Source organism: Myotis nattereri, assembly GCF_964212035.1.
Source record: "Myotis nattereri genome assembly, chromosome: 5".
NCBI classification, from domain to species: domain Eukaryota; kingdom Metazoa; phylum Chordata; class Mammalia; order Chiroptera; family Vespertilionidae; genus Myotis; species Myotis nattereri.
Genome location: NC_138080.1, coordinates 102,726,510 through 102,753,943, shown reverse-complemented (window position 1 = coordinate 102,753,943; position 27,434 = coordinate 102,726,510). Strand labels below are relative to the sequence as shown.

The following is a 27,434-nucleotide window of genomic DNA, read 5'->3' as shown; positions in this document are numbered from 1 at the left end:
GCAGGTTGGAAACCCCTGAGAGAGAAACCTTGGGGAAGGATGTTTAGAAGCCCCTGCACATCCTGAGTTTGCCCCCGGTTAGTGGGAAGGAAATCTGGGCCACTTAACCAGATAGGATTCCCCTGAAATTAGGACCTGCAGTCGGCTCTTTGGTCTCTTATTCACTCAAGGAGAAACTGATCTGGAATCACAGCTACTAGAGGGAGAAGCCAGAGTCCTGGGACTGGTTAGGGGGTCCCTGAGCCAGTCAGGATAGCAGGTGTGCCAGGGGGGCTTGGGCTGGGAGGCAGACGCAGGGCACCGTGGAGAGGCTGTGGAGACTGCAGGCGTCTGGTGGGGACAACCCCCTATTGGAATAGGAAAGTGGAGAGGGCACACCTTCTCTCCAGGCCCTGCTCAACCTGATGGGGCACCCGGTGGTATTGGTTTGGGGCTCACTGGGATTATATGCAGGGGGTCATTGAAGGAACGCCTGGGGAGAGAAAGAAAGGCTAAAAGCACCTCAGATCTCAGCCCAGTGCCTCCATAGACTGTGGCATTGATGAGACGCTGTTTCAAGCCATCAATAACTCATAATCATAGCTCCAGCAATGCCATCTGCACAGGAACCACCCTGTGGAAGTTTGGCTCGCTCAGGGCTGTCACTATGATGATGCCATGCTCCCATCCTGTGCTGAGGCTTCTTTGAGGGGTTGGGGGGGAGAAGAGTGTGGAAGGACTATTAAGAAACAGTGAATTGCTCAGAACCCAGGAGGCATCCGTGGGATGGGGCCTGCATGCGGCGATGACTGTAGTTTGTGATTCAGCAACATTAGGGTTGAGACTCCTGTGGTGACTCAGTTGCGCTGAGGGGCGTGCTCCCCGGGGCTGCTGAGGGTATCACACTGGAGAAAGGTTTGGCCCCCTCCGTTCAGCCTGTGACAGCGTCTTCCCTCTGTCCCTTCCTCTCCCAGGCGCCTCCACTCCAACCACCTGCACTGCGACTGCCACCTGGCCTGGCTCTCGGATTGGCTGCGGCAGCGGCGGACGGTTGGCCAGTTCACACTCTGCATGGCGCCCGTGCACCTGAGGGGCTTCAACGTGGCAGACGTGCAGAAGAAGGAGTACGTGTGCCCAGGTGAGGCTGCCCCACCCGTACGCTCTCCCTGACCCTGGCCTTGGACACCCGCCCAGCCCAGAGCTCGGTGTGGAACCCCCAAGGTTTCCCCAGCACTCTGTCGCCACTTAGAGATCCCTAGGGTGCCTCGAGGGGCTCCAAGAAAGAAGGTTTTTGTCATTTGTTGAAGGAAAAGGCTCAAAGAGCTCATGCGTCACTTTCTGTTAAGCCTGACCGTCCATCTGGGCTAAGAAACCTCACACTTGTTAGGCGCGTCAGCATTTGCTAAACAGGTTCCTGGCATCCGGTCGCTCATCGAAATCGGGAGGCAGGACCACGGGGGCTTCGGGGTCAGCCTGTGTGGCTGGGAATCCTAGCTCTGCCCCTCACTAGGACGTGACTTTGGCAGGTTCCCTAGCATGTCTGCAAAATGGAAATAATAATAGTACACAACTCAAGGGATGCCTGGGAGGACTGGATGCGATAATGCATAGAAAGCCCTGAGCATCATGCACAGAACTAGGTGAGAGCTAATAAGCGGAGCTTAATTAGTACAGTGCAGAGGGCCCACCGAATGTGCTGAGCAAACAGAAGCAGTTGACCTTGGGCATTTGAAGTGTAACAGGAGCGGATTGCCGTGTAGCCCAGGAAACAGACTGTGCACAGATAACTGAGGCAGCGCTGGTCTCCGGGGATGGGCGGCGGCTGAGAGATACAGGAGGATGGAGTAGCTTTTCAGCCTCATCCTAAATTTGCTTGCTTGTTCATTTTTTACTTTTCATTGACATCCTCTAGTTCTACCAACTCTCCCTTTTCCAGGAGAAAAAAAAAAAAAATGTAGAGCTAATCCCTCTATTTTCTCTAGAAAAATAAATAAATAAAAAGATGACTCTCCCAGAGGCATTCCTGGAACCCAGGAGCCCAGTCCCAGAGCTGGGGCCCAGCAGCCTCCGGAGGCTGGTCTTGGGGAGTCCACGCGCAGGAAGAAGGGCGGGGGGCGTGGCACTGTGGGGCGGCACTCTCGCCCTCCTGGACTGCCACCCTGTTCAGTGTGGAAGGGGTTGGGGCGCATGTGCTGCAGCCGGTGTGGCCAGGGTGCAGATCGGCACTTCTGCCCGTAGGCATGATTGCAATCTAGTAAGGATTTTCCATGAATTCAGCCGCATCGCGCTCTCTGCTGCTTGTTCCTGTCATGTCACTACTTCATCAAGTTCATTATCCAAAAACATTGGAACGTATCTCAGAGCAGCACCTCAATAATTTCCTATAGACGCCCACTCAGAAATCACTTCCCATCAAACACATTTAATACAACCGTTTATCACACGAGCACCAAACTCAAATATAGTGACTGTAATTACAGTAATTATTAGGCAAAGGAGACAATATCAGCGTAAGTGCCAGTGAAAGAAATAATTACAGAGTGCAGGAGTCATCCAAGAGCTAATGAGGAAAACTAATTAGAGAGAATGTTAAAACACACCAGGATAGGTGGTGCCAAGTTTAACGCTGCGCAGATCGGGAACGCGCTTCATCACGGAGGCACCTCCCCGTCCGAGGAGTGGCAAAGCATTGCTTACCCAGCAGCAGCTAGGATCCAGAGCCCAGGGGGGCAGGCTGACCCTTGTGGGTCCTGGGCCTGTCAGCACCCCAAATCCCCCTCCTGTGAAACGACTCAATCTCCCAGTCAGGGTAATGGGTACATAGGAGCATCCTTGTCACCTCCTCTGATTAGAGCATTAAGGCCCATGCGATGGTCCCTGCAGCTTCTTAGTGCAAAGCTAGGCATCTTTTGAGGACATGAGAATTTAGTCCACAGATTCCAGACGTGAACATGCTATTGATCGCCACCCTCTCGCCATGGTATGAGTTTAGGGGAGCACCATACTGGGGCCCCAATCCGTGAGGGGTTCTGTAGGTGCTTCTCAGGATCTCAGGGGTTGAAGAGAGAGCGCTGTACAGGTTCTTTCTGGGAAGGTCGAAGGCAGACTTAAAGGTCTGGGGGGGCTGGTGCATTGAACATCCATGATGAATGAACCAGCACCGTTATTAGTGAGGTGCTGGATGACCACCGTCTCCAAAACGTGCTACCTCTTTAATAATTGTTCAAGGTCGTTTGGGAGGCTGTGACAAAAGGATTTCAGAGGGAGCAGCATGGAGCATGACGGGCTGTGCACAGGAAGGTCACAGAGAAGGGCTGTGTTCATGTACTGACCACCCCCCACACACACTGCCGGGGGTGCAGGCCCCACCCCGTGGCAGAGCCCAGCAGGGCAGCCAGATGAGGCGGTTTTGTGCAGACCCAATTATGGTTGTTTTAGGTCCTCGTACAAGCTCTTCCCTCAATAACTTGTGGGAGGAAGACTTCAACCAATACAGGGGGCAAGGACATCTCTTCAAAAGTTGAGGTTATCTGCTCAGGAGACTAGAAAGACTTGGGGTACCAATCAGCCATCCCTGCGTGTTGCTCCATCACCTGCACCCATAAGGGCAGCACAGAAAACCTCCCCGGGCCCTTCGATGGTATCAAAAAATCCATCAAACACAGGACCACAGAGACAGGAGAGCGCTTTCGTCTCGGCCTGTGAGGGCCTCCTGCCCTAGTCCCTGATGTTCCCCTTAGAATTAAGTGCACTGTCTGGGCCCAGTCCTCTCCATACGGCCCTGGCCAGGGCTCGTTCTCACTCCAGCTAACCCAGAAATCCTCTAGCAATGCACTTCGGCAAAACCCATCTCCTCTGTCGACTGTCCCCTTCCAATCGGAGGCATTTACTTTTTCCTCTGGGGAATCAACTGGGAACTTTTCACAGGAGTGTGGGACTCTATCTTATTTTATTTTCTATTCATGTTTTTTCTGTGATCTACAACTTGACTGCTTGGTTTTTCTGTTAGCTTTTCTTGCTCAAGCAGAAGGTTAGGGCGCAGGACAGGAAGAGTCCCTGGCCCCTACTCTGTGGGCCTGGCCAGACTGGGGCTGGGTCTGAGTTCACAGAACAGCCCAGAGAAAAGGCTCTGCTCTGGCCATTACTCGGCTCATGTGATGTGAGTTGCAAGATGTTTTGTTTTATTCCATCCTTACCTAAGGGGCTTTTTGGTGGTTTACACCCTCAGCTTTATCTTCCTTGTGTCAGTTTTCTGGTACCTTGATCTGAGAAAGTGTTACCGACCCCCCTTTGTAAATCAAGGGGCTTAGTTAAACATCTGACTCCTGATTCCATGCCTCTTTCTCCTGAACATCTTCACACTCATCCGGTTGTGCCATTTCCCACTCATCTGCCCTCGGCCTTTGAATGTGAGATGCCTTTTCAGGAAGATTAATCTTGCCTTCTAGTAATAAGGGGTCTCTCAACAAACATCTTCTTCTTTATTATTAAAAATGAAATGGGTGTATCTCCCTGGAAACAAGAAACTCCTCCTCCCCCTCCTTTTTTTTTTAAATTTGGGACCAGTTACAAAGTATAAAGATAATTAAGGTAAGCCTGACTGGCCGCCCATCTCCTTAGGAGGTTTTAATTAAAACCCCATAATTGGACATTGCGAGGATGAGATTATTAGGTTTATAGCCATTCCCCAAATTATCATGCCTCTGGCATTTGAATCGCGTGCATTTATATTCTCATCATAATTGCTCGAGTCCCATTGTCATCACAGCCTGTTGTTGGCTTTTGAAAGGCCAGAGGCCAACAGGGATGCTTAATTTGAATGCTGGAGTTAATTTGTTTCCACATGCTCACAAGGCCATTGGACTCTTCAGCTCTGTGCGCTCCTCTGGGCAACATTCTCTTTAAAGACAGAAAGAAATAAACTCAGCCCCAGCACAGGAGTGCCCAGCCACTGCACTGTGGCTTACACGGCCGTGCGTCAGCCAAGCCTCCTCCTCCCACCTCCCAAGGCTCTGAGGCTGTGAGGGCCTTCAATTCCAGGGCACTGAAGAGAGGCGCTTGGCTGTCTTTTGGCGGAGGTGATGGTAAGAACACATGCTGGGCAGTTTGCTTAACCTCCCTGTTCTTTTGTTTCCTCATCAGTCTAATGGGAATCATAATTACAGAGCCTCCGTCATGGCTTTTATGAGGATCCAGTGGGATCATCTATACACAGCCCTTAATGCAGCCTCTGGCACGTAGGACACATCCTACAGCCTTGAGCTGCTTTTAGGAGAATGGTGGTAACTTTTAGCTTGGGCACCACCGTGTCCTTGGGCAAGAACTCTGTCTCTCAGGGCTCCATATCCCTTCCTGGGGTGAAGTTCAGTGGCCTCTGCCCCACCATCTGGGCAGAGAAGTTAGGGCCTTCGCTTTCAGCGTGATGATCATCCCCATCTGCCAATTAGGAGAACACTGATGAGGGGGATTCTAGGCCAGAGCATCTCCCTGGTCAACCCGCTGCCTTTCCTGCCTCTCGAGACTAGAGGGGGTGTGGTCAGCAGAGACAGGATCGCCAATGCCCCGTCCAGGCTGGCGGTCATGGCACTCTCCCTGTGAGAGCTCCTCTGGCTGGGAGCATATTCCCGCCCTCGATCACCAAGTGCCTTCCCTTTCCTCCCGCTTTGGTGCAGAGGTAGCTTTGGCTTCAGATGAAAATTCCAGAGCTGAAGTGGTAGAAAGGGGGAAAGGTGGTCCAGGCCCCAGTGGGGAGACAGGTGCTGGCCCACATCCCTGTCCGTTTCCCTGGTCTGGAGGGGATGGCCCCCCAGCCTCCACGCAACAGCCTTTAGTGCCACGGGAGAGCTGCAGGGCAGAGCTCAGGGCGCCAGTTAAGGAGGCAGGCGGGCACACAGTTAAGGAGGCGGGCATGCAGAGCCAGGCTGCCCGCACTCCTGAATTCATAACCAGCGCCTTAGAACGTCGGTGATGGTTCCGTGTGCTGGTCCATCGTTGGGCTCCGGTTTAAGGGAGAGGAGGAGGTGGTGCCCATCGACAGGCTTGCCCCATGATTCCTCGGCCCCAGGAACACACGTGCATGCAGCAGGCACATACCCAGACAGTCCCTCCCATGAAAGATATGTGGAGGCTCTTCCTATCCCAATGTAAAAACTCTGTTCCCACTTCTCTCTGCTTCTCAGCTTGTGGTCATAGAATTCACTGGATAGAAAGGGTTCCTCACTTTGCCCCCTTGGAATTCACTGCCTCCTTCCCTCCCCCCACCACCCTCAGCATGCATGGCCGGGAAAGGCTGGGAGCGATGGACCTGCTGGCAGAGTTTGGTGCAGAGCCTGGGACACCCTGACCGTGTGGGTGAGCCAGGCGCCCAGTGAGCTGGGGGCAGGCAGGTGGCCTTGGCCAGCACTGAGAGCTCTGGTAGAAAGCCTTTGACCTCAGGCATGGGAGTCCCATCTACCAGAGCCCCTCCAGCTCCCCGCTCTGTGGCTGACCCTGTTGACCAGAGCCCAAGGCACTGGGGACTCAGGGGGCCTCCCCCAGGCCCTTCCAGGAGGACCTCTCATCCCCATGTCCAAGGGTTTCTGGGCCAATTGCATCCATGATTCATCCTCTCGCTCCCCCAAGGCCTGGTACTGAGATGGTGCTTCCTACCGAGCCCTGTTTTAGGCACAGGAGTCGAACAGGAAGGAGACAGACACGGTCACTGCCCTGGTAGAACTGACATCAAGACTCAGTCTGTCCAGAGGCAGAACTAAGGGGAGGGGCTTCTGCCGGCTCCACCCTCAGCGCCCAGATGGACAGGGCTCAGTCCATCAGGCGCTGACCATCTTCAGCCTGTGGTGTTCTGTCTGTTTCTACAGGAGAGCGATGCCCTCCCTGTGTGTGGATGCCCAACTGGGGCGCTGCCAGCCAGGTGCTCTCAGGGGCTATAATTACCTCTCCGAGTAATTAAAGGTGTTGTTAGTGACCTTGTTAAGGATCGTTTTCAAAGGCTTTTTAAAAAGCCTTGACAACACCCCTTGAAAGCCGCTGACGTTGTCTGCAGGACAGAGCCACCCTGTGTAGGACCGGCTTCTTCCCAGGGGACGAAGGCCACAGCCTGGTCCGCTTTAAACAGAACCGACTCCAGCATCGGAGTCTGAGTGCCTTTGAAAAACTCCATTTCAGAACTTCCTGTTACCCAGATGAGCCCTTGAGTATAATGCCTCCCCCCGCTTTCTTCTGAAACACCCCAACCACGTAATATTGACAATTGAAAGGGGGACAGCCATCCGATACCCTCCCCTCGATGGATGGGCAGGAGCCCAGGCTGCACCTCTGAGGAGCCCTGGCATTTCCCCAATAGGAAGGCCCTGGTCCAATAGGGTGTGGCCATGGTCCCTGGCGCTGTCAGGTGCGCTTGCCCCTTGGTGTGCAGGCTCAGGCCTGGCAGTTCTCTCTGGGGGCCCCATCAGCACTGTGAAAGCCCTGACATTGGGGCCACGCGTCCCACCTCCTCGGGATGTGGGTGAGGATAGGAGCCTTCACACGGTGGGTCCTCTTTGCCACCCGCTAAGACTGGTGCGCAGGGGGGGCGGGGGGAGGCTCTGGGAAGTGTCTTACTCCTTCTGCTTCCAGTTTCCGAAGAACGGGAATAGTCAGTCTTTAGACCCAGGAAGGACTTCCGAAGTCTGCAGTGCAAACCCTTATCCACCGAGATGGTAGCAAAAAGCTCAGAGGGGGTCCTGCAGGCCATTATTAATAATATTAATAAGAATAACAATGACATTAACAACAACAAGCATTCCTAAGCACTGACTCTGCTGTACATTCTTCCAAACACTTTACATGCGTTACCTCCCTTTGCCTTCCCAACAGAACCATGCTACCAAATACGCATTGCTATTCCCGCCCCCCCCCATTTTACAGATGGGGGAAACTGAGGCACGGGGACAGGAGGGTGAGGTGATAGAACTAGGATTCAAATTGAGGCACTGGGACTGCAGAGCCCACACTCTCAGCCACTCGCCCTCCTCTTCCTGTGATTCAACTGCTGTGGCTGGATCCACCCGGCTTCCCCTCAGCTCCTCCAGGGGACAGAGGCCAGACTCCCACCATCCTTCCCTGCGTCTCACGTCCTGTGCCTGCCCAGTGAGGAGGTCTGCGTCGTTAGTCTGAGTTTGGTGCTGCCCGGGGCCCTCTGTTCTGGGAGGAGGGACATGGGCAGACGCAGAGCAGCCCTGCTAGACGTAGCAGGCCTGGGACAAGGTCCAGGAGGGCTGTTCGGCTGAGTCTGCCTTTTGGACCTCAGGGTCCACATTTGAAAAACTAACCACGGGTTTGGGATCCTGACCTCACTCTGAAGAACTAATCCTATTTGAAACTTATCTACTGTCTTTTCAAAGCGTTCGCATTCACTTCTTGTGTCAGAGGTTCGGTGTGACCACCACAGGGGGTGACTAGATCCGCGTGATGGAATTTCAAGTTAGTTTGTGACGCATATGTTTATCTACACTCGCCTCCTGAGTAAGCGCCTTAGATGCCTTTTCTTGGGTTTTTGCCACTTTGGTTTAAATTCACAGTAGTTCTCCACTGAAGCAAAATTAAGAGCTGACTCCAAAATACGAGGTAACTTACTTGCCTTTTCCTAATGTGGCCAGTTTTGTTAGCTTGTTCTCTGTATGCAAACGCTGTGTGAAAGGGCCTTGGATGGCACTGCTGACGCCTGTGTTGACCCTGAACACCAATGCCCCACACGGGGATATGCACCCGCCTCCCTTCCTCCCACTGGTTTAGACAGTGACTTCCAGACACTAGAGGAAGGAATGAAGGTGTGTCTATACTCGGCATCCACATCCCAGGTAAACTCCAACTCCCCTTCCCTCCCCCCCCCCGACCCCCCGCCACAGTAGTCCCAGGGTCAGCTCGTGGCATGTTTTTGTGTGTGGTTGACTCAGAGAGCAGCTCTTTCTCTAAAAGATGAGGGTGATAGGCTGACAGAGCAGGTGGAACGATCCAGAAATAGTCAGGTCAAGGGCAGCATCTCTCCTCCTGGCTGAATGTGTAGCCAGAGGCAGCTGTGTCTGCAAGATGCGGACGATGTCCGCTGGTGATCCTTTTCCAAGTAGCTGACCGTGTAGTGCTGCCTCATTGGGTAGCCGGTGAAGGGGCCCAGGAGCCCATTCGGCTCCTGACACTGCACGAGTTGACCACTGTGCTCTGGCCCCACAGGCCCCCACTCGGAGCCGCCATCCTGCAATGCCAACTCCATCTCCTGCCCTTCGGCCTGCACCTGCAGCAACAACATCGTGGACTGCCGGGGGAAGGGCTTGACGGAGATCCCCGCCAACCTGCCAGAGGGCATCGTCGAAATGTAAGTGCCCCATCGGCCACCCCTGTCTCAGCCAGTGCTCCAGGAACCGGCTGCGTTGGGCTGTGGGAGCTGACTGTTAAAACACTCAGGGGTCTCTCTGCTATCCTATAGGCTTCCCAGCTGTGCCAGTCCGTGCTCAGGAGCATGGACTAGCCCTAGCTGGTTTGGCTTACTGGTTATGTCAGCCCCAGGACTGAAGGGTCACAGGTTCAATCCCTGGCTCTGATTGGGGCACGTGGGAGGCAACCAATCAATATGTCTCTTCTCTCTCTCTCTCTCTCTCTCTCTCTCTCTCTCTCTCTCTCCTCTCTCTTGTCTCTCTCCCTCCTTTCACTCTCTCTAAAAAACAATGGGGGGAAAATACCCTCTGGTGAGGATTAACAAACAAACAAAAAAAGAGCACAGACTCGAGAGCAGTAAGTGGCGGCCCGCGTAGCCCACCTATTACTGTCAATGAAGCTTTATTGGAACACAGCCACGCTCGCTTGTTTGCGTACCGTGCATGGCTGTGCAGGGAAGGCAGAAGTGAGCCGTTCGGCCCAGCAGCCTGATATGCCCTGTTTGGTCCTTTGTAGTAGAAGTTTGCCAGCCCCCTGGAGCCCCCTGGCTCCCCCCTTTACTAAGCGGGGAGGGGGAGAACTTCGGGCAAAAGGATTGCTCTTTCTCATCTTCAGTTTTCTCTTCTGTAGTAACATGACGATTACATATCCCCGATGGCTCACTGTGAAACTGAGCGGAATGCTTTGTGTGAGCTCTGCATGCGATCCGAGCACGTGGGCAGTGCCTGGACGGTGGTGGTGGGGAGAACCCGGGTGAGGAGCTGGTGTCACAGCCGCGCCCTTGAGCCCGAGACTGAGCCCTCCATCGTTTCAGATACGACGGTCGTCCTCTAGACGGTCTTAATGTGGGGACAAGATGGTGTGGGTTTGTGTGTGTGCACAGATCTCCCAATTCCCAGGAATACAGGTTTGCCCACCTAGCCCCACCTCGTCCCTCTTCCCTCTGCTGAGAACATGGCCCACGTCTCATTTTGGATCGAGCGGAGGGGCAGTCAGCATTGACCCCGAGATCACGCTATATGACAATAACTGTTTCATTTTCTACATTCACCTTTGGGCGACTTTATTAAAAACATGATTAGATGAAACCCTCCTACTGAAAACATCATTAGATAAAATCCCTCCAAATAAGAGACACACATTTCCCTCACTTCCCTGCTTCATCTCCTCCTCCTCCTCCTCTTCCTCCTCCACACCCTTCCTGTAGCCTCCTCCTCCTCCTCCTCCTTCTCCTCCTCTTCCTCCTCCTCTTCCTCTTTCTCCTCTTTCACCTCTTCCTCCTCTGCATGCCCTGTGTTCCCAACGATGGCCATTGACTCATCCATTCATACATTCCTTTAACAAATATCTATTGTGGGCTCACTGTGTTCCAGTCATCGTTCTGTACTTGGGGAGCATCAACAAGTAGATAAAATTTCTGCTTTCACGGTGCTTGCATTCCGGTGGTGGGGAGAGTGTGACAAACAATCAACAAAGCAGAGTAAATTAGATAATATGCTAGAAGGTGGTAGGTTCTATGGGAAAAGCAAGGAAAGAAAGTGAGGTAAATGAGACCCCAAAGAGTGAACGTCTGGAGGAAGAGTGTTGTGCAGAGGCCCTGAGGTAGGGGTGTGCCTGGTGGGCCGGAAGCCCGTGTGGAGGAAACAGTGGGGAGTGTTGGGGGATGACTCGGGGGGGTACGCGGGACCAAATCCTGGAGGCATTTTAAGGACTTTGGTTTCACCTTGATTGACTTACAACCATGGAGCTCCAGTTTCTTCTGTCCCCATCTGCTTTGCCAGCTTGTCTCTGATTTCCTTTGACACTTTCCTCCCCAGCCCCAGTGGGCACAATCCGTGCCTCCACACCCCTCCTGGAGCCGGGAGCTAGCTAGCCAAGTGGCCCTTTAACCTGATACCCTCCCCTTCTGAGCCTTCACCCACCGTCACTCAGCCCTCAGCCTTCCTTTCAGCAAGAATCCACCATAACTTCCCTCACGCGTGACTGTGACTCTCCCTCACTCCTCCCGGTTCACGGCTCTGGCCTCAAAGGGCCCTCTTCCCGTGGAATTCCCTTAGATCTCGGTGCCTCTTCGGCTCATACCTCCTGCTCGTTCTCTTGGTTCTTGTCCTTACTCTCTTCCCTTTCTGCACCTTGTTCCCTTCTTTTCTCCCTCCCGTGATTCATTCCCTCCACATGCCTCTCTCTCTCCCCACCACGGTCTTTCCACTTCTCCTCCCAGCCACATTCCTCTCGCCACCCGGCTAACCTTTGCTCTTCTTTACAAGAGCCCGCCCCCTTCCCTCTCCATCATGCCAAGGTAGGACCCTGGCCATCCGAGATGGATGGGTGTTCAAGACAGGATTCCTGCCAACAGCATGTCGTTTCAGATTCCCACGGACCCTTCCTTTCTGCCCCAGCTGCCAGGTTTTCTCTTTGGCAGGCACAGATCCCCCCTTGACCAGGCCTCAAACCACAGCCGATGAAAGAGGCCAGTCGAGGAGGTCAAGCTCTAGCCATTGGCCCCCTCCCCACCCCTGACTCAGGAGCTCAGACCCTGCCCCCCTCCTCGCCTGTTCCTCATCTCTGAACCTCGAAGGCACACAGCTCAGGTGTGTGGGAGAGAACTGGGAGATATCCGTGTAGGAGGTGGGACGCAGGCAGGCCGGGCTGTTGAGCTGGCATCTGGACATCGAATTTTAGAGGGGATGTTAACAAGCTAGAGCAGCAGTTTCCAAAGGGCTCCCTAGTTAGTACTGAATCTTTTCTTATTTGGAATAAACTGAGAAAAATAAGGCCAACTTGATGTTTTTCCATTGAGCAAAAATATTCTACTTAAAGGAAGGTCCTTTATTATAAATTCCTGGACTTTCTTATCCTGTTGTTAATGTTGTTATTAAAAAATACCCTCGCCCTAGCCGGTTTGGCTCAGTGGATAGAGTGTCGGCCTGCGGACTAAAGGGTCCCAGGTTTGATTCCGATCAAGGGCACATGCCCAGGTTGCGGGCTTGATCCCCAGTAGGAGGCATGCAGGAGGCAGCCAATCAGTGATTCTCTCTCATCATTGATGTTTCTTTCTCTCCCTCTCCCTTCTCTGAAATCAATAAAAATATGTTTTTAAAAAATATCTTTTATTTTATAAAGTGATGGCCACTGAAAGTAGAATGTGTGTGAGTGTGTATGTCTTAAATGTGTTTAATTATATGTGTAATCCTATCTAATAAAAGAGAAACATGGTAATTGGCATACGACCGCTACCCTTCCCATTGGCTAATCAGTGAGATATGCAAATTAACTGCCAGCCAAGATGGCAGCCGGCAGCCAGGCAGCTTGAAACTAACATGAGGCTTGCTTGCTTCAGTGAGGGAGGACTCCAACGTTCCCCGCCTGCCTTGCCGGCCTCTGAGCTTGCAGTTTAAGAAACAATGTAACAAATATAGAAGCTAAACAAAACCCCAGAAACCTGCTTTCAGCGAGCCCAGGATCTCAGAGCTGGAGTTATACATTGTTTCGATTATAGAACCGAAACAAACCAGATACCTTCTTTCAGCAGCAGCAGAGGCCTCAGAGCTGGAGCCAGAGCTAAAGCTGGCCCAGAATAAAAAAGAAAAAAAGAAAAAAAGGAGCAGTTGGGAGCTTTAGTCGGCCTGAAAACAGCCCTCAGCCCCTCACCTAGACTGGCCAGGCACCCCAGTGGGGACCCCCACTCTGAAGGGTGTGTGACCAGCTGCAAACAGCCATCATCCCCTCACCCAGGCTGGCCAGGCACCCCAGTGGGGACCCCCACCCTGATCCAGGACACCTTTCAGGGCAAACCAGCCAGCCCCACCCATGCACCAGGCCTCTATCCTATATAGTAAAAGGGTAATATGCCTCCCAGCACCGGGATCAGCGTGACAGGGGGCAGCGCCCAAACCCCCTGATCGCCCTGCGGCTCTGTGTGTGACAGGGGGCGGGGCCACAACCTCCCTATCCGCCCTGCTCTGTGTGTGACAGGGTGAGGCACCCCAACCCCCCCACCCCACGGGCCCTGCTCTGTGTGTGACGGGGTAGAGCCATAACCTCCCCATAGGCCCTGCCCTGAGTGTGACAGTGGCAGCGCCCCAACCCCCTGATCAGCCCTGCTCTGTGTGTGACAGGGTGTGGCGCCCCAACCCCCCCCCCCACACACACACACACACACACACGGGCCCTGCTCAGTGTGTGACCGGGTAGAGCCATAACCTCCCCATTGGCCCTGCCCTGAGTGTGACAGGGTGCGGTACCCCAACCCCCTGATCCGCCCTGCTCTGTGCGTGACAGGGGCGGTGCCCCAAATCCCCTATCGGCCCTACTCGGTGAGTGACGGGGGGAGCTCCCCAACCCCCTGATTGGCCCTGCTCTGTGCGTGACAGGGGGAGCTCCCCAACCCCCTGATGGGCCCTGCTCTGTGCGTGACAGGGGGGAGCTCCCCAACCCCCTGATCGGCCCTGCTCTGTGCGTGACAGGGGGAGCTCCCCAACCCCCTGATGGGCCCTGCTCTGTGCGTGACAGGGAGCAGCGCCCCAACCCCCTGATTGGCCCTGCTCTGTGCGTGACAGGGGGTGGCACCGCAACCTCCCCATCGACCCTGCCTTGAGTGTGACAGGGGGTGGCATCGTAACCTCCTGATCTGTCCTGCTCTGTGCATGACAGGGACAGCACCCCAACTCCCCAGTCGGCCCTGCTCTGAGCCCGACCAGGGGCTGCACCTAGGGATTGGGCCTGCCCTCTGCCACCCGGGAGCGGGCCTAAGCCAGCAGGTCGTTATCTCCCGAGGGGTCCCAGACTGCGAGAGGGCACAGGCCGGGCTGAGGGACTCCCCCTTCCCCCCGAGTGCACAAATTTTTGTGCACCGGTCCTCTAGTTATTATATAATTATAAATGCATGTTTCTATATAAATATGTATTATGTCTGACACAGAGAGAGAGGAAGAGAGAGATTGCCTTAATTGGCAAAATAAAAGCTCTTTAACCACTTAGCCTATGAAATCCAAAAGTCTGGGAATGACCAGCCTAGCTAGAGTGTTTCCAAAAATAAGCAACTGCAAACAGCAGCCAGGTTCTTAAAAGTGTAGGCCAGGGATGCAGGCAAACCCCCACTTCTAGCAGCAACCCTGACTTTTCGCCATCGGCAAATAACCTTTCTGAGCCTTGTTTTTCTCAAATGGAGAGCAGAGGCTACCGGTACCCTCTTACTGATGTTTGTGGGGGTGAGTGAATGGATGCTGTCACATGCTTAGCCTTGGGTCTGGCACATGAGATACGCTGCCTTAGCAACGATTGCTGTCACTTTACTACTACAATTAGTACTACTGCTGTTGCTATGGCCGCCACTTTTATTAGGCATGGGGAGAGGTTAGAGACCATGTTAGAGGAGCTGGACCTACCTGTACCAGAGGTCCCTCCGTAAAGCTAAGTCAGTTTTTTGAAAGTTAAGGGTGAGAGAATAGGTTGGCGAACTAGACTAGCCGCTTGCATGATGAATCGAGCCTGGAGGTAGCTCACCTCCCCGCAAATGTATGGGGACTTGCAAATAAGGCGGCCCCTGCCCCTGCTGCCCTGGGGCACCCAGGCTGACCAGACAGATTGCCCAGGACTTCTCCTGCTGCATTTGCCTCATTTCCTTCTGCAATGCAATGAAGCTGAGGCATCAAAGTCAGTGAGGCGAGACTCTATGGTTGGTGGGGAGAACTTTAGGGGAAACCTGCTCGCTCCTAAAGGCAACAAAGCCGGCGCTCAGGGTCCTGTGTGGCAACTCAAAGGTCTTTCAAGCCGCTGAAATGCATCGCCTGGGCAGGGAGAGACGCCCAGCAGGCGGGGGAGGCTGACAGATGAGAAACACGGGAGCGGAGAGTGAAACTGCAGGCTGCACCCCAGGATGACGGGGAAGTGTCTGATTTATCATCCCAAAGTCAGCCGAATGTGACTTCTTCTCCTTCTGCCGCCTCGTGTTCACAGCCACCTCCACAACCCATCCTTCTCCCTCTCCCTCGGGACGCTTGGCACCAAGTCAGACTTTGTGCTCCCGACTCTCGATTCTTAGCTGGTAGTGATGCTCTTAACCTTGGGAGGGGTTCCATGCTCGCCAACCTTTTGGGTTGGGAGGAGCTCCTCTCGTGCAAGGCCATCTGGCAGCCTCTTTTAGGTTCTTTTCAGAGGCAGAGCAGCTCGGAGGAGTGTGTGCTGGTCTCCCCCCCAGCAGAGCCAGTTCCTCTAAAAATAGCTCTCTTCCCCAGAGCCCGCAGTGAGACGGTTCACAGCAAACGTCCCTCGTTCCTCGAAACGGAGGAGCTCCTGGCTGGCCGTTCCTGCTGCTCCCGCTCACTTCTCTGACCAGCTCCAGCCCCCGGCAGAGACAGTTCTGGGGAGAGCCCGACCCCCCATGTTTCCTGTTCTGTCGCCTTCAGCCCACCTCCTGGGTCCTCGGGGCTGCAGAGGGGCCGTCTGCACCCGGAGCCCCATCTTCTTCTCCTTCTGCCTCGTACCCCACAGTGTCCGCCAGTGTCCGCCAGTGCCTCGGGCCTTCGCTAGGACAGGGCAGTGTGTCTGGTGGGAAAAGACTGTGGTGGGCTTTGGGGTCAATTATAAGTGAAAGCATCTGGGGGGAAGCCGCCCCACTCTCCATCTAGCCTCACCTCAACCCCGGTGTCCTTCTGGGCGGGGAGACAGCTGCTTCACAAAAGCAAATATCCCCTCCCCCGTGACCCTGTCTGCAGGGGATTTGAAAAGAGAGAAAGAACTGAACAACAGAAACAGAAAAGCAGCCAACAGAACAAAAAGGCTGAAGGGCTCTGGAAATCGCTGACACCAGTGATTCTCCTAATGTTCTGAGAGCCCCAGGTTTCTGGGGGTCTGCCACGGGAAGAGGGTGGGGGTGGTGGGGCAGCAGGAAAAGGGGAAGCCGATCAGGCAGCAGAATAACGCAGAGCCTTGGGATAAACAGTCCTGGGTGCGAATTCCGGCTCCGCCTCTTACTTAGGGCACGTTTCTCTAACATCTCCTGCCTCACCCAATTCCCCCCTTTGAAAAATGGAGCTCATGGTATCTGCTAGAGATTTTCTATGAAGATTAAATAACACCATGTAGAAAGTAGCACAGTGTTTGGGATCTAAATGAGATCTAAAAAGAAAAAAACTTATGGGCATGTATACATATAGCCCATGATAGAATGATTAGGCTCAAGTTCCCACACTATTTATTCTTCATTCATTTTTTCTAAGATGAAAAAAAAATGTCTCCTGCTGGAGGCCTCTGAGCATGTGCATATAGTAGGAGCAGACTCGGCTCGGCGTCGGTCCCCCTGTTCCTGCCGGTGACGCCAGGTGTTCTGCAGAGCAGCTTAGCAACGGCTCAGGCCACAGATGCCTGCATCCTCATCGCTGCTGTTACCAAGCACACACACTCGGTGGGGATGTCAGGACTCACTGCTGGTCTGCAGAACCACCAGGAGCAGAGGTAGAGAAAGGGAGAGGCCAGCAACATGACCTTGACGAGACCTCCCCTCAGCCCTATTCCAGGCCCAGAGGAGCAATGTTGCCTTTCTCCGACGGCCCAGGGTGACCTTGGGGAAGGACACACATGGAATTTCCTTCCTTTAGCAGGACCTGGACATCGAGCAAGAGTTCCCAAGTCCAGGGAAGACTAGAGATGGAAAGACAAGAACCACTGCAAGCTCTCACGAAGGTGGCTTCTGGGAGTGGGCAGTGTAGCCCAGGGTGAAGAATGCAGGCATTGGCACCAAGCCACTCTAGGTTCCATGCAGGCTCTGCCATTTACCAGCAGCTTGGCATCAGGCAAACTGGCCTCTTTGTAGCACGATTTCTTCGTCCATAAATGGGTATATTAATAATACCATCGCCTTGCTGGGTTGTGGAAAGAATGAAATGAGCCCACGTGTGGCGAGCGCAGTGTCTGACAGAAGAAGGCCTCAGTAGAGGGTGGATGTTCGTCGTCCGCACGGCCTCAACCACTTCACCACCAGGGGTCCAGCCCAGCTCCGGGCCCTCTCTGCCAGGTGGCTGGCGGCCCCAGGCAGGCTCCCTGGCATGGTGTTGACTTACGTGTGGCTAGAAATACATTGTGTTCAGTGGTGAGTTTGCAAGTGGCAGATCATTAAGGCAGCACCAAGTAACTAGGGCAAATCGATGCAGACGGCGCATGGCTGAAACCCCCGTCGGGTGTTCCCGGCGTTTTACTGGGTGGAAGAGGCTCGGATGTTTGATCTGTGTTTGTTTTTATGCCGGTTCTGTCAGATCGGCTGGCAGCCTGAAGGGTGTTTGCCAGACAAAGAAAGACACACGTGCCAGTTAAGTGAGACCTAAAACAGCTATTGGCTTCAGACGCATCCCTGAGTGTGCCGGGTTTTGCTGGTGTTAATGCTGCCTTTGTCCTCCGCTCTGAGTTTGCGTCGCTGGGAGGACGCATCTTTGCACGCTTGCTGCCGGCTGTACGACTGGGCTCTGCGTAACCACCACCGGGGTACCTGCCGCATAGAGGCGGGTGTGCACACAGCCTTGCCCCCTGACGGAAGGGCCGTTTCCCCGGGGATGGGCACGGGCAGTGACTAAAAAAATGGAGAGGCCTCAGCTCCAGGGGCCTTCGGCACAGCTCAGTGACGGAGACGCGGCTCTCGAGCCGGTGAAACTGAGTGTGCATCCCGCCGTAGCTCTTCCCGGCTCCATGGATCTGGACACGGGACTTACCATCTCGGAGCCTCAGTCTCCTCCTGTGTGAAGTGGACATGGCAGTAGTGCGTAGGGTCCGCCTCCTAGAGGGTAATTGTTGTTAGACAGGCCTTGTTGAACTCAGCCTAATGCCTGACTTCTAAGCACTTATGCTGCTATTATGGCTACCCTGGCCTTTACATTGAAGTAGCTGACTATTCACAGCCACCCACCCCTCCCCGAGACAAACTCTGATGCCGCTGGGGCGACGTTAACCTGCGACTCCTGGCCTTGGCATCTCAGGGGAGTTGGGTGCCCAGCCAGCACCCACAGCAGCACCCGCAGCGGTAACAGCAGAGAAAAGACCCTCCCCAGAGTGCGAGTCCCGAGAGTAGCGGGGGGCACAGCCACGCCCCTGCAGGTTCACAGGCTCAGATCAGAACTCTTGGTTCTTTGTTCAAAAATTACACCTTTGCACTCTGTTTGCATATGTTATGCACATTCAGATCGCTCTTCCCTCTTCCCTCATCTCCCACAGCCTTTGCACAAAATACCTGCTGCTGCAGAGGCTGTGTGGCGTCTCAGAAGGGGCCCTGGCCTCCTAACCCCTCAGACTTTCCGGTGACTTCAGGCCTCAGTTTCCCCTTTTCCTAGACGATGGAGAGGCAGTGTGATCAGTGGGCAGGAGCAGAGGCGTGTCAGTGCTGCCCCCCACCGGCTCCGTCACTTTGGACCGATGGTTCCCTCTTGGCTTTACTTCCCTCATTCACAAAACAGGGCCCAACCGCTTGCCTGGGCAGAGTAAGGATGAAAAGAGACAATGGACATAAATCAACTCCACTCCATGCTAAACAACAGCTCTTCCTGGATGGTAGCAATGAAGCTCGGTTCCGTGATGGACCATCTTGAGCTGGATTAAACCACCAGCTGATTCAACCCCTGGGGGGCAGGTGTCCCCTCCTGCTCACGGACTTGTCCCTCCCTCAGCCTTGCACTTCCCCTAAGTGGAGGTACGTGATTAAGAACCGCACGCCCTGCGCTGACCTGACTTGTACGGGCTCTTGGCCCCCAGCCAGGAGCAGCGGGTCGTGTCATCTTGCAAAGCTGAGAGGCAGTGGCTCCCTCCTGAGGCACCATCAGCCTCAATCCCTCGCCTGAGTGGCAGGGGAATCTCAGGATTCCTGGAGAGCAGTTGCCACCTGCCTGGAGGCCCCAGAGACCCACAGAGCTGCTGTCTGAGCTGAGAAAACCCTGCTGACCTCTGCTTATCTGGAGAACGCCAATGTCCTTGGAACTGCTCAGCCAAGGCGGCCTGCCTGACAGGCCTAGATGGGTGGCTGTGAGACCAGGCCTCTGAGACCTCGTGGCATCTCTGTGGCTCACTGTGAGCCAGCCAGGTCCTGCCCAGCCAGCCTGCGCCCACGTGCCCTGCGGCGCACACTCCCCGCCCCTCCAGCGGCCGCAAAGGCTTTCTCAGCAGACCGTGCAGTCTCGTCTGCACACTCTTCACCCGGCAGCCTGGAATGATCTGTCCCGATGCTCCCTCTCTGCTCCCCCCACCCCTCCTTCTCCCCTGCCTCCCCCTCCCTCTGGCCTGGGGAGTGATTTGTCGGTGTTATGGGTCGGCCTGACAAACCCTTCCCCATTAGCAGCCGAGATGTTGTTTGAAATGGGAAAATTGCTGGCAAACTGCTCCATTAGCCGTTCCAGTAACAGATACTCTGTTCCCCAATGAAGATGAGATCGCAGAGGCACAAATTAATACGACTGTCTCCCCCACTCTGCCGCGGGGATTACTCTTCAAGATGAATAGGTTCGTCCCAGCCAGGAGTGTGCAGCCCCCAGACGTGGCCTCGGAGGGAGCCGGTTCCTCCCATGGCTTCCTCTTACCCCTCCCACCCCCCTCACCCCCCCTACCCCCCCACCCCCACACACACACCTTTCCTTGTGTCTTCCAGCTGAGGTTTGGGGAGCCTCCATGCCGAATGAGGAGGTGATGAAAAGATCCGCACCTCGGAGACAAGGGAGATGGATGAGGGGAGAGGCTGCGTCCTCAGCCTGGGCCGGGCCATCATTCATCAGCTCTAATAGGGGCCACCTCCCGCCCAGGCCCTTTCCCACCACACCTGTTCCTGGTGACAGGAAGTCATTTGAGAGACAAAAGAATAAAGAATGGAAGTGAGCGCTCGCTCCCCACGGCCCCTTCTCTTCCACGGAAGCTCTGGGCCCTGGGCCTATATCAGCTCTCATCTTCCCAGAGTAATAGGAGAGGACACTTTTCAAGGGAGTCTGTAAGATGTGAGAGCCCTGGATTCAAGCAGCAGCCCAGGGCAGTGAGAGGTCCAGCCAGGTCCCCTGACGTCTCCAGGATGTCGGGGAGCCAGCTTGATGAATGTCAGGCAGGAGCTAAAGATGGGAGGCCTCTTTCTCCACAGATTAGAACAGCCGATTGAAAAACCCAGGAATAGCCCAGCCAGTGTGGCTCAGTGGTTGAGCATCAACCTATGAACCAGGAGGTCACGGTTCAATTCGTGGTCAGGGCACATGCCCAGGTTGCAGGCTCCATCCCCAGTAGGGGGCGTGCAGGAGGCAACTGATGGATGATTTTCTCTCATCATTGATGTTTCTATCTCTCTCTCCCTCTCTCTTCCTCTCTGAAATCAATAAAGATATATTGTTTTTTAAAAAGCAGAAATAAATAGAGTCATTAGGCTATTCACCTGAAACTAACATAATGTTATATGTCAATTATTCCTAAAAGAAAAAGAAAAGAAAAGAAACCCAGACATGAAGTCAGCCACTGTCGTGTGTGCCTGTCCAGGACCCCACAGCAGGGTGGCAGTTCTACGAGAACAGTGACACACTTCCACCAAGCGGGGCTGGCCCGGTCCTTCGCTTTTTACTCTCTTCTCTCTCCCCTGACTTCCCCGAGCTCTATCTGTTACCCTCAGAGCTTTCTTCTGAAGAAGCTGCTGCCTCAGGAGCCAGCTTACAATGAGCAGGAACCCATCCTCGAGGGATGTCACCTCTTCTAGCCCCGGGCGGGTGCTCCATGCAGCAGAACACCCGTCTCTGGCTTCTGCACGGTGCCTGCCTGGCCTCCTGGACCCAGAATGTGCACCACCTGGTGGGAGAGACCCTCCTGCCCTCAGAGCCCTCAGCGACCCCGGGTGAAGGGCGGATGGTTAATTGACTCTCCTCTGCTCTGTTTCCCAGACGCCTGGAGCAGAACTCCATCAAATCCATCCCTGCCGGAGCCTTCACCCCATACAAGAAGCTGAAGCGAATGTGAGTCTCCCCCCGACACAAATGAGCCCACGCGTGTTCAGTTTGGGGGTAGCATGTCATGTGTGGTGGGCAGCCTGCTCAGGTGACAGGCTGTGTCAGGTTTCCCCGGGCAGTGCCCTAAGCCTGGGAGCTAAGGTTCAGCAGTGCTGCATTCCGACGGGAGGTAAAAGGGTCTTGACACCCACACACCTGGTTGGACAGCGAGGGCCGCTCCAACGAGAGCAAAGGGAATGGTCTGGGTGGGGGTGGAGCTCCTCTGGCCAAAAACGCCGTCACCTTTCCTATCGCTCTCCGGCTTTGCAATGTGGACCTAGCATAGGAGCTTCTATGGACGGTGGCAGTGGCCGTGTCATTCTGCAGCACTGTCACCAGCGTTGCTACCACCACACACAGCCACTCAACAAACACCCGCTGGGGGTGAGGAGCTGGGTTAGAGTCTGTGGTCGGCGCGTGAACTGAGGTGGTGTTGCTCTCGTGGGGCCTCCGTGTCTGTGAGGGAGCACAGACATTAACCCCAGCCCTGGAAATTGCTACACACAGAAAGTAAAACAAGGGAAGGGAAGGCACAGACAGTGATGGTGGGTGGGCTTCAAGGGGGTTTGTCCTGAAGGCCAATATGTGCAGGTCGCCGAGTAGAGGAAGTGAGTCATGCCAGGCTCGGGGGAAGGATGCGTAAAAGGCCGTGGGCAGTGTGCATGGGTGTTAGTGCAAGGGATGTGGGTGGGGGAGTGTGCAAGGGGAGTGTGCAATGGGAATTGTGCATGGAGAGTGTGCGTGTGGAGCGTGCAAGGGGAGTGTGCATGTGGAGTGAGTGAGGAATGAAGTGGGTGTCGGAGAGGCGGGTAAGGCCTAGATCAGTGATGGCGAACCCCCTCTTACACGCGAACTCATTTTTTTGGTTGATTTTTCTTTGTTAAATGGCATTTAAATATATAAAGTAAATACCAAAAATATAAGTCTTTGTTTTACTATGGTTGCAAATATCAAAAAATTTCTATATGTGACACGGCACCAGAGTTAAATTAGGGTTTTTCAAAATGCTGACACGCTGAGCTCAAAAGGTTTGCCATCACTGGCCTAGATCCCATGGACCCTTCCAGTGGTTCTCAACCTTCTGGCCCTTTAAATACAGTTCCTCATGTTGTGACCCAACCATGAAATTATTTTCGTTGCTACTTCATAACTGTAATGTTGCTACTGTAATGAATCGTAATGTAAATATCTGATATGCAGGATGGTCTTAGGCGACCCCTGTGAAAGGGTCGTTCGACTGCCAAAGGGGTCATGACCCACAGGTTGAGAACCGCTGCTTTAGACTATGGTAAGACCTTTCTAGTCTTTCTAAGTGAGATTAGAAGGGTTTTATCCTCCAGCTCTATGACATGCCCGTGACTACCCACCATCGCCGTGACCACCTTAACCAACATCACTGCCACCACGACAGGCTCAACGCCTGGTGCACCAGACCTTTGCCCCTTCCCTCCCACAGCAGCGCAGAGAGCACGATGGCCCTCCTCCTGCTGTTGAGGCAACGTCGGCACCGCCCTCCCCATCACATGGCCCCGTGAGCACTGCTCTGTGAGCCACCAGACCTGGGCCCTCTGCAAGGGCTAGTAGGGTTCAGAAATGGCCCATGCATCCCCGTCATAGCTAAGAATCTGGGGAGGGGGACAGGCGATGCCGTTCCCTCTTCCAGGCTAAGAAATCATTATTACAGCTCAGCCATCACAGCGCTGTTTCCACTGCACTTACTCCCGCTGACCCCACAGAGCGAGGAGAGAGGCAGGGGATGTGCATGGATTGGCTGTGCCCTTCCACTCAGGGCTGAAGCATCCATTTCCCTGGAGGACGAGGCCCACGTTAAAGAGGTTAAGTGCCCGCTGACTCCTTTTATGTCAAAAATAAACACCCGGCGAAGCGGTGGCACTGATAGGCTTCACCCTCAGATCTCAGGAAGCCAACTCCTCATCTCCCTGGAAATCCAAACCAAACAGGCTCTTCTCCTGGTGCAATTCCAGGAGTGGAAGCCGGCCTAATGAGGCAGCCCTCGCACGCTCTCCCCTCCCCTTGGCAGCATTCCTGCCGGAGGAGCTGGATAAATATAGGCCTTAATATTTAAAACCCTGGCCCATTAATCTCCTGGCTCCCTGCCTCCCCAGCTCGCTCTCCATAACTACCCCCCCCCAATTCATTTTTAAAGCCCAGCTTGATTATGCAGCCAGATAGTAATTTCAGTGACAAATGACAAGTTCAGTCCCTGCCCCAGCCTATATCTCTTGCATGATTTAAGTTCCTGCTCTACTTTTTGGTGAAGTCCAGGTAATTTAGAGCTTGGCTGTATGTTACTGCCCTGTCTTCCTCCTGTTAGACGTGCCATGATCTGTGTATGCAAACTTCAGAAGGCCTTCTCAGCCACGGCTTGGGAAGGGACTCTAACTTTCGATCACTCTCATTGAGGCCCCTTCTTCCCCAAGGGAATGGTGGTAGGGAAGAGAGACTGCTTAGCATTTCTCTAACAGAAGTCCAGAAACTCCTGCTGACATGCAATGGCTTGGGGGAAGCAGGGCGCCTGGTGAGGACGGATTTTAAAACCCTAAGCATGGATTCCTCCTAGGTGTGCGTGGCAAGTTTGTCTCTATGACCCAACAAACCCAGGTTTCCCCTCAACCGCATCCTTCTCTTATCTCTAATAATAAGACGACGGTGAAGAATTCTGCCTGAATGAGTGGCTTTGTTCCCACCCATCTCTAGTGGTCAGCTTAGTGTAGCAGCATTTCCAGGTAAAAACCTGTATCCAGGTAGAGAAGCCATTTTTAGAGAAAGTTGGAGGCATCGGAGAGGACCCCAGGCTTACGGGGTTGGGTAGCTGGTGGCCCTGACCCTGGGGACACACCTGTGCTGCTCGGCTGGGATGTGCTGAGCTCTCCATTTGCACCATCTCAGGCAGAGCAGCGTCCCACGGGCTCCAGCTTGCCTGTCACACACCTTTCTTTCCCACTGACCCCTGTCAGCCCTGGAATCGGCTACTTCGGTCCCAAACTGCCTGGGAAGGCCACATTCTCTCAGCCTTTGCATTTATAAGTCCCAGGAGACTGGATGGGTCTGAGACTGACCAGATTCTAGGACCCTGTGGCCTAAGGTCTGACTCAGGGGCCACCTGCATGGACAGCACCTGGGAATTTGTAACATATGCAGATTTCTTACCCCAAATCCCCAGCCAACCCAGTCAGACTCTGCCTTTTAATAAACACCCCCGTGACGTTTTTGAGGTTGAGGACCACCGGTCGAGAGTGACCCAGACACCCAGAGTCTGCTCTGGGGCCACCCTGGGTGGGTTGGGAGGGGTTGAGCACGGAGACAGGTGGGCACCCTCAGCCGTTCCGCTGCCTTCCTATCCAGCACCACTGTGAGCTGCTCCATTGCAGTGAGAGCAAGGCCGCTCCAGGTGCCAACTCTGAGCCTGAACAGCCGCATCCGGCCACTCTCCATCCCCGCTTCCTCACCCCCCAGGGCCGCTGCTTCCTTCCCGCAGAGTTAGGATGAGGACGAAGTGACCACAGGGTCAGTTCCCACCTGGACTATTCCTTGTCCCCACCACCTCCAAAGCCACGAGACATGCACCTAGTGCTGCAGAGGCTGGGACCAAGTCTCGTTGGGGACTGGAACCCAGGTGGCCCTCACCAGGCTAACACAAGGCTTGATGTCTGAGCACCTCAGGGGGACGTCTAGGATCAGGAGAAACAACAGCAATGAAACAGTTGCTCTCAGACCTGAACGCAGACCTTGTGTGCTCGCCTGAAATTCCTTGCCAGGCAGCGGTGCTGAAGGTGAGCGAGCTTAGGATAATCCGGGCATTTGCTTGTTAAGACCCTTAGACAAAAATGGAGCGCCGGAGGAAAGCCGGGGTAAGCCGGCGAGCTCGCAGGCACAATCTGTGGATTTGTCAGAGGCCGTCTCGGCAGCTAAAGAGATAAGCCCGCCGCGCTGCCCAAGACACCTGACCTGTGAAGTGTCTTTCAACCTGCAGGCCTTGGAGACGGGGAGGGGAGGGGAAGGAGCGAGGCCGGCGAGGGGGCGGCAGGGCTCTGAGGATGTTGGAGGGAGAGAAGCAGGGCAGGATGTGCAGGAGGCAGTAGCTCAGGAATCTGCCTCGATGTGCTTTCTTCTCCCTATTCCATCTCCTCCTCGTTGACCCGCCAAGACCCCAGCTAGCCCTCTTCTGCACAAGAGCAAGGACCTATTGATTTGTTTTGTTAGAGGGGAAGGGCGGGAGTGGTTCCTTGTCACTGAGATTGGAGCATCTCCCTGTCCAGCGATGGGGGCCTGAGGCTATCCCAGAGCCAGTGACCTGAGAGACAGTCTTCCTCCGTGAAGAGCCATTAGCAAGAGCTCGAGGCCGGTGCGCAGAGGTCGCTGGGATGCGCAGAGGTCGCTGGGATGCTCAGAGGTAGCTGGGATGCTCAGAGGTCCCTGGGATGCTCAGAGGTCGCTGGGGTGCACAGAGGTCGCTGAGATGCTCAGAGGTCGCTGGGGTGCACAGAGGTCGCTGGGATGCACAGAGGTCACTGGGATGCTCAGAGGTCGCTGGGATGCTGAGAGGTCGCTGGGATGCACAGAGGTCTCTGGGATGCTCAGAGGTCGCTGGGATGCTCAGAGGTCGCTGGGATGCTCAGAGGTCCCTGGGATGCTCAGAGGTCGCTGGGATGCGCAGAGGTCGCTGGGATGCTCAGAGGTCGCTGGGGTGCGCAGAGGTCTCTGGTGTGCGCAGAGGTCGCAGGGATGCTCAGAGGTCCCTGGGATGCTCAGAGGTCGCTGGGATGCGCAGAGGTCGCTGGGATGCTCAGAGGTCGCTGGGATGCGCAGAGGTCGCTGGGATGCGCAGAGGTCGCTGGGATGCTCAGAGGTCCCTGGGATGCACAGAGGTCGCTGGGATGCACAGAGGTCGCTGGGATGCTCAGAGGTCCCTGGGATGGTCAGAAGTCACTGGGATGCACAGAGGTCCCTGGGATGCGCAGAGGTCGCTGGGATGCTCAGAGGTCGCTGGGGTGCGCAGAGGTCTCTGGTGTGCGCAGAGGTCGCAGGGATGCTCAGAGGTCCCTGGGATGCTCAGAGGTCGCTGGGATGCGCAGAGGTCGCTGGGATGCTCAGAGGTCGCTGGGATGCGCAGAGGTCGCTGGGATGCACAGAGGTCGCTGGGATGCTCAGAGGTCCCTGGGATGCACAGAGGTCGCTGGGATGCACAGAGGTCGCTGGGATGCTCAGAGGTCCCTGGGATGGTCAGAAGTCACTGGGATGCACAGAGGTCCCTGGGATGCTCAGAGGTCGCTGGGGTGCACAGAGGTCGCTGGGATGCACAGAGGTCCCTGGGATGCTCAGAGGTCACTGGGATGCACAGAGGTCGCTGGGATGCTCAGAGGTCCCTGGGATGCTGGAACACAGCAGCCTCCTGCTCTGAGGAGACCCCAAAGCCCCTCCACCAGCCAGGCCAGGCCAGCTGCCTTCTCACACAGCCTGCCTCTCGCTCACAGTGTCACAAAGCCTGGACGTCATGGGCCTGGGGCTGCTCCTGTGCAGGGAGCACTGCCTGCGCCAAGTGCAGGTCTCAGCGCCGTCTTGTGGGACCCTCTTGATGAGGTACCCACAGGGCTGGAGGATGCCCTGAGCCAAGTGAAGCCTCAAGTCCTGCTCAGAGCCTCGCAGGTCAAGGAGGAAATGTCACTGGGGAAGTGAAATGACTCAGGACTTTTGGGGAGAAAAATGAGCGTTTGCTGAGGCGTGAGGTAGGACGGGCCACTTAGAGGACGCCTGGCCTGTGTTTGGGTGGGGCTGGTTCTGCTTCATTTGTGCTGTCGTTGTCGGCAGTGTGACCTGGACAAGGCCCTGATTTGACTTGGCGCAGTTTCCCTCCTGCCAAAGGAAGGCTTGCATGTGCAAAGCCCATCAAGGGCAGGTGCCAGGGGTGGGTGTGCTTTGAAGCCAGGAGAGTGAGATGCATGCAGTACATTCCGTATATTTTGACTTGAATGGTCTTGAAGCCCTTCTTTTGCGCTCTGATTAAATAAATTGGTTGGTGAATTAGTTCTCACCGTTTTGATA

General features: G+C 54.7%; 1 protein-coding gene across 1 annotated transcript in view; it reads left to right on the top strand.

Moving 5' to 3' along the window:
• Positions 1 to 27,434, top strand: part of SLIT3 (slit guidance ligand 3) — a 536,168-nt gene that overhangs the window by 431,639 nt on the left and 77,095 nt on the right. The window contains exons 8-10 of the mRNA XM_081092174.1: positions 954 to 1,117; positions 9,187 to 9,328; positions 21,267 to 21,338. Coding sequence (XP_080948300.1) covers positions 954 to 1,117; positions 9,187 to 9,328; positions 21,267 to 21,338 — 378 coding nt within the window. The remainder of the gene's footprint in view (positions 1 to 953; positions 1,118 to 9,186; positions 9,329 to 21,266; positions 21,339 to 27,434) is intronic.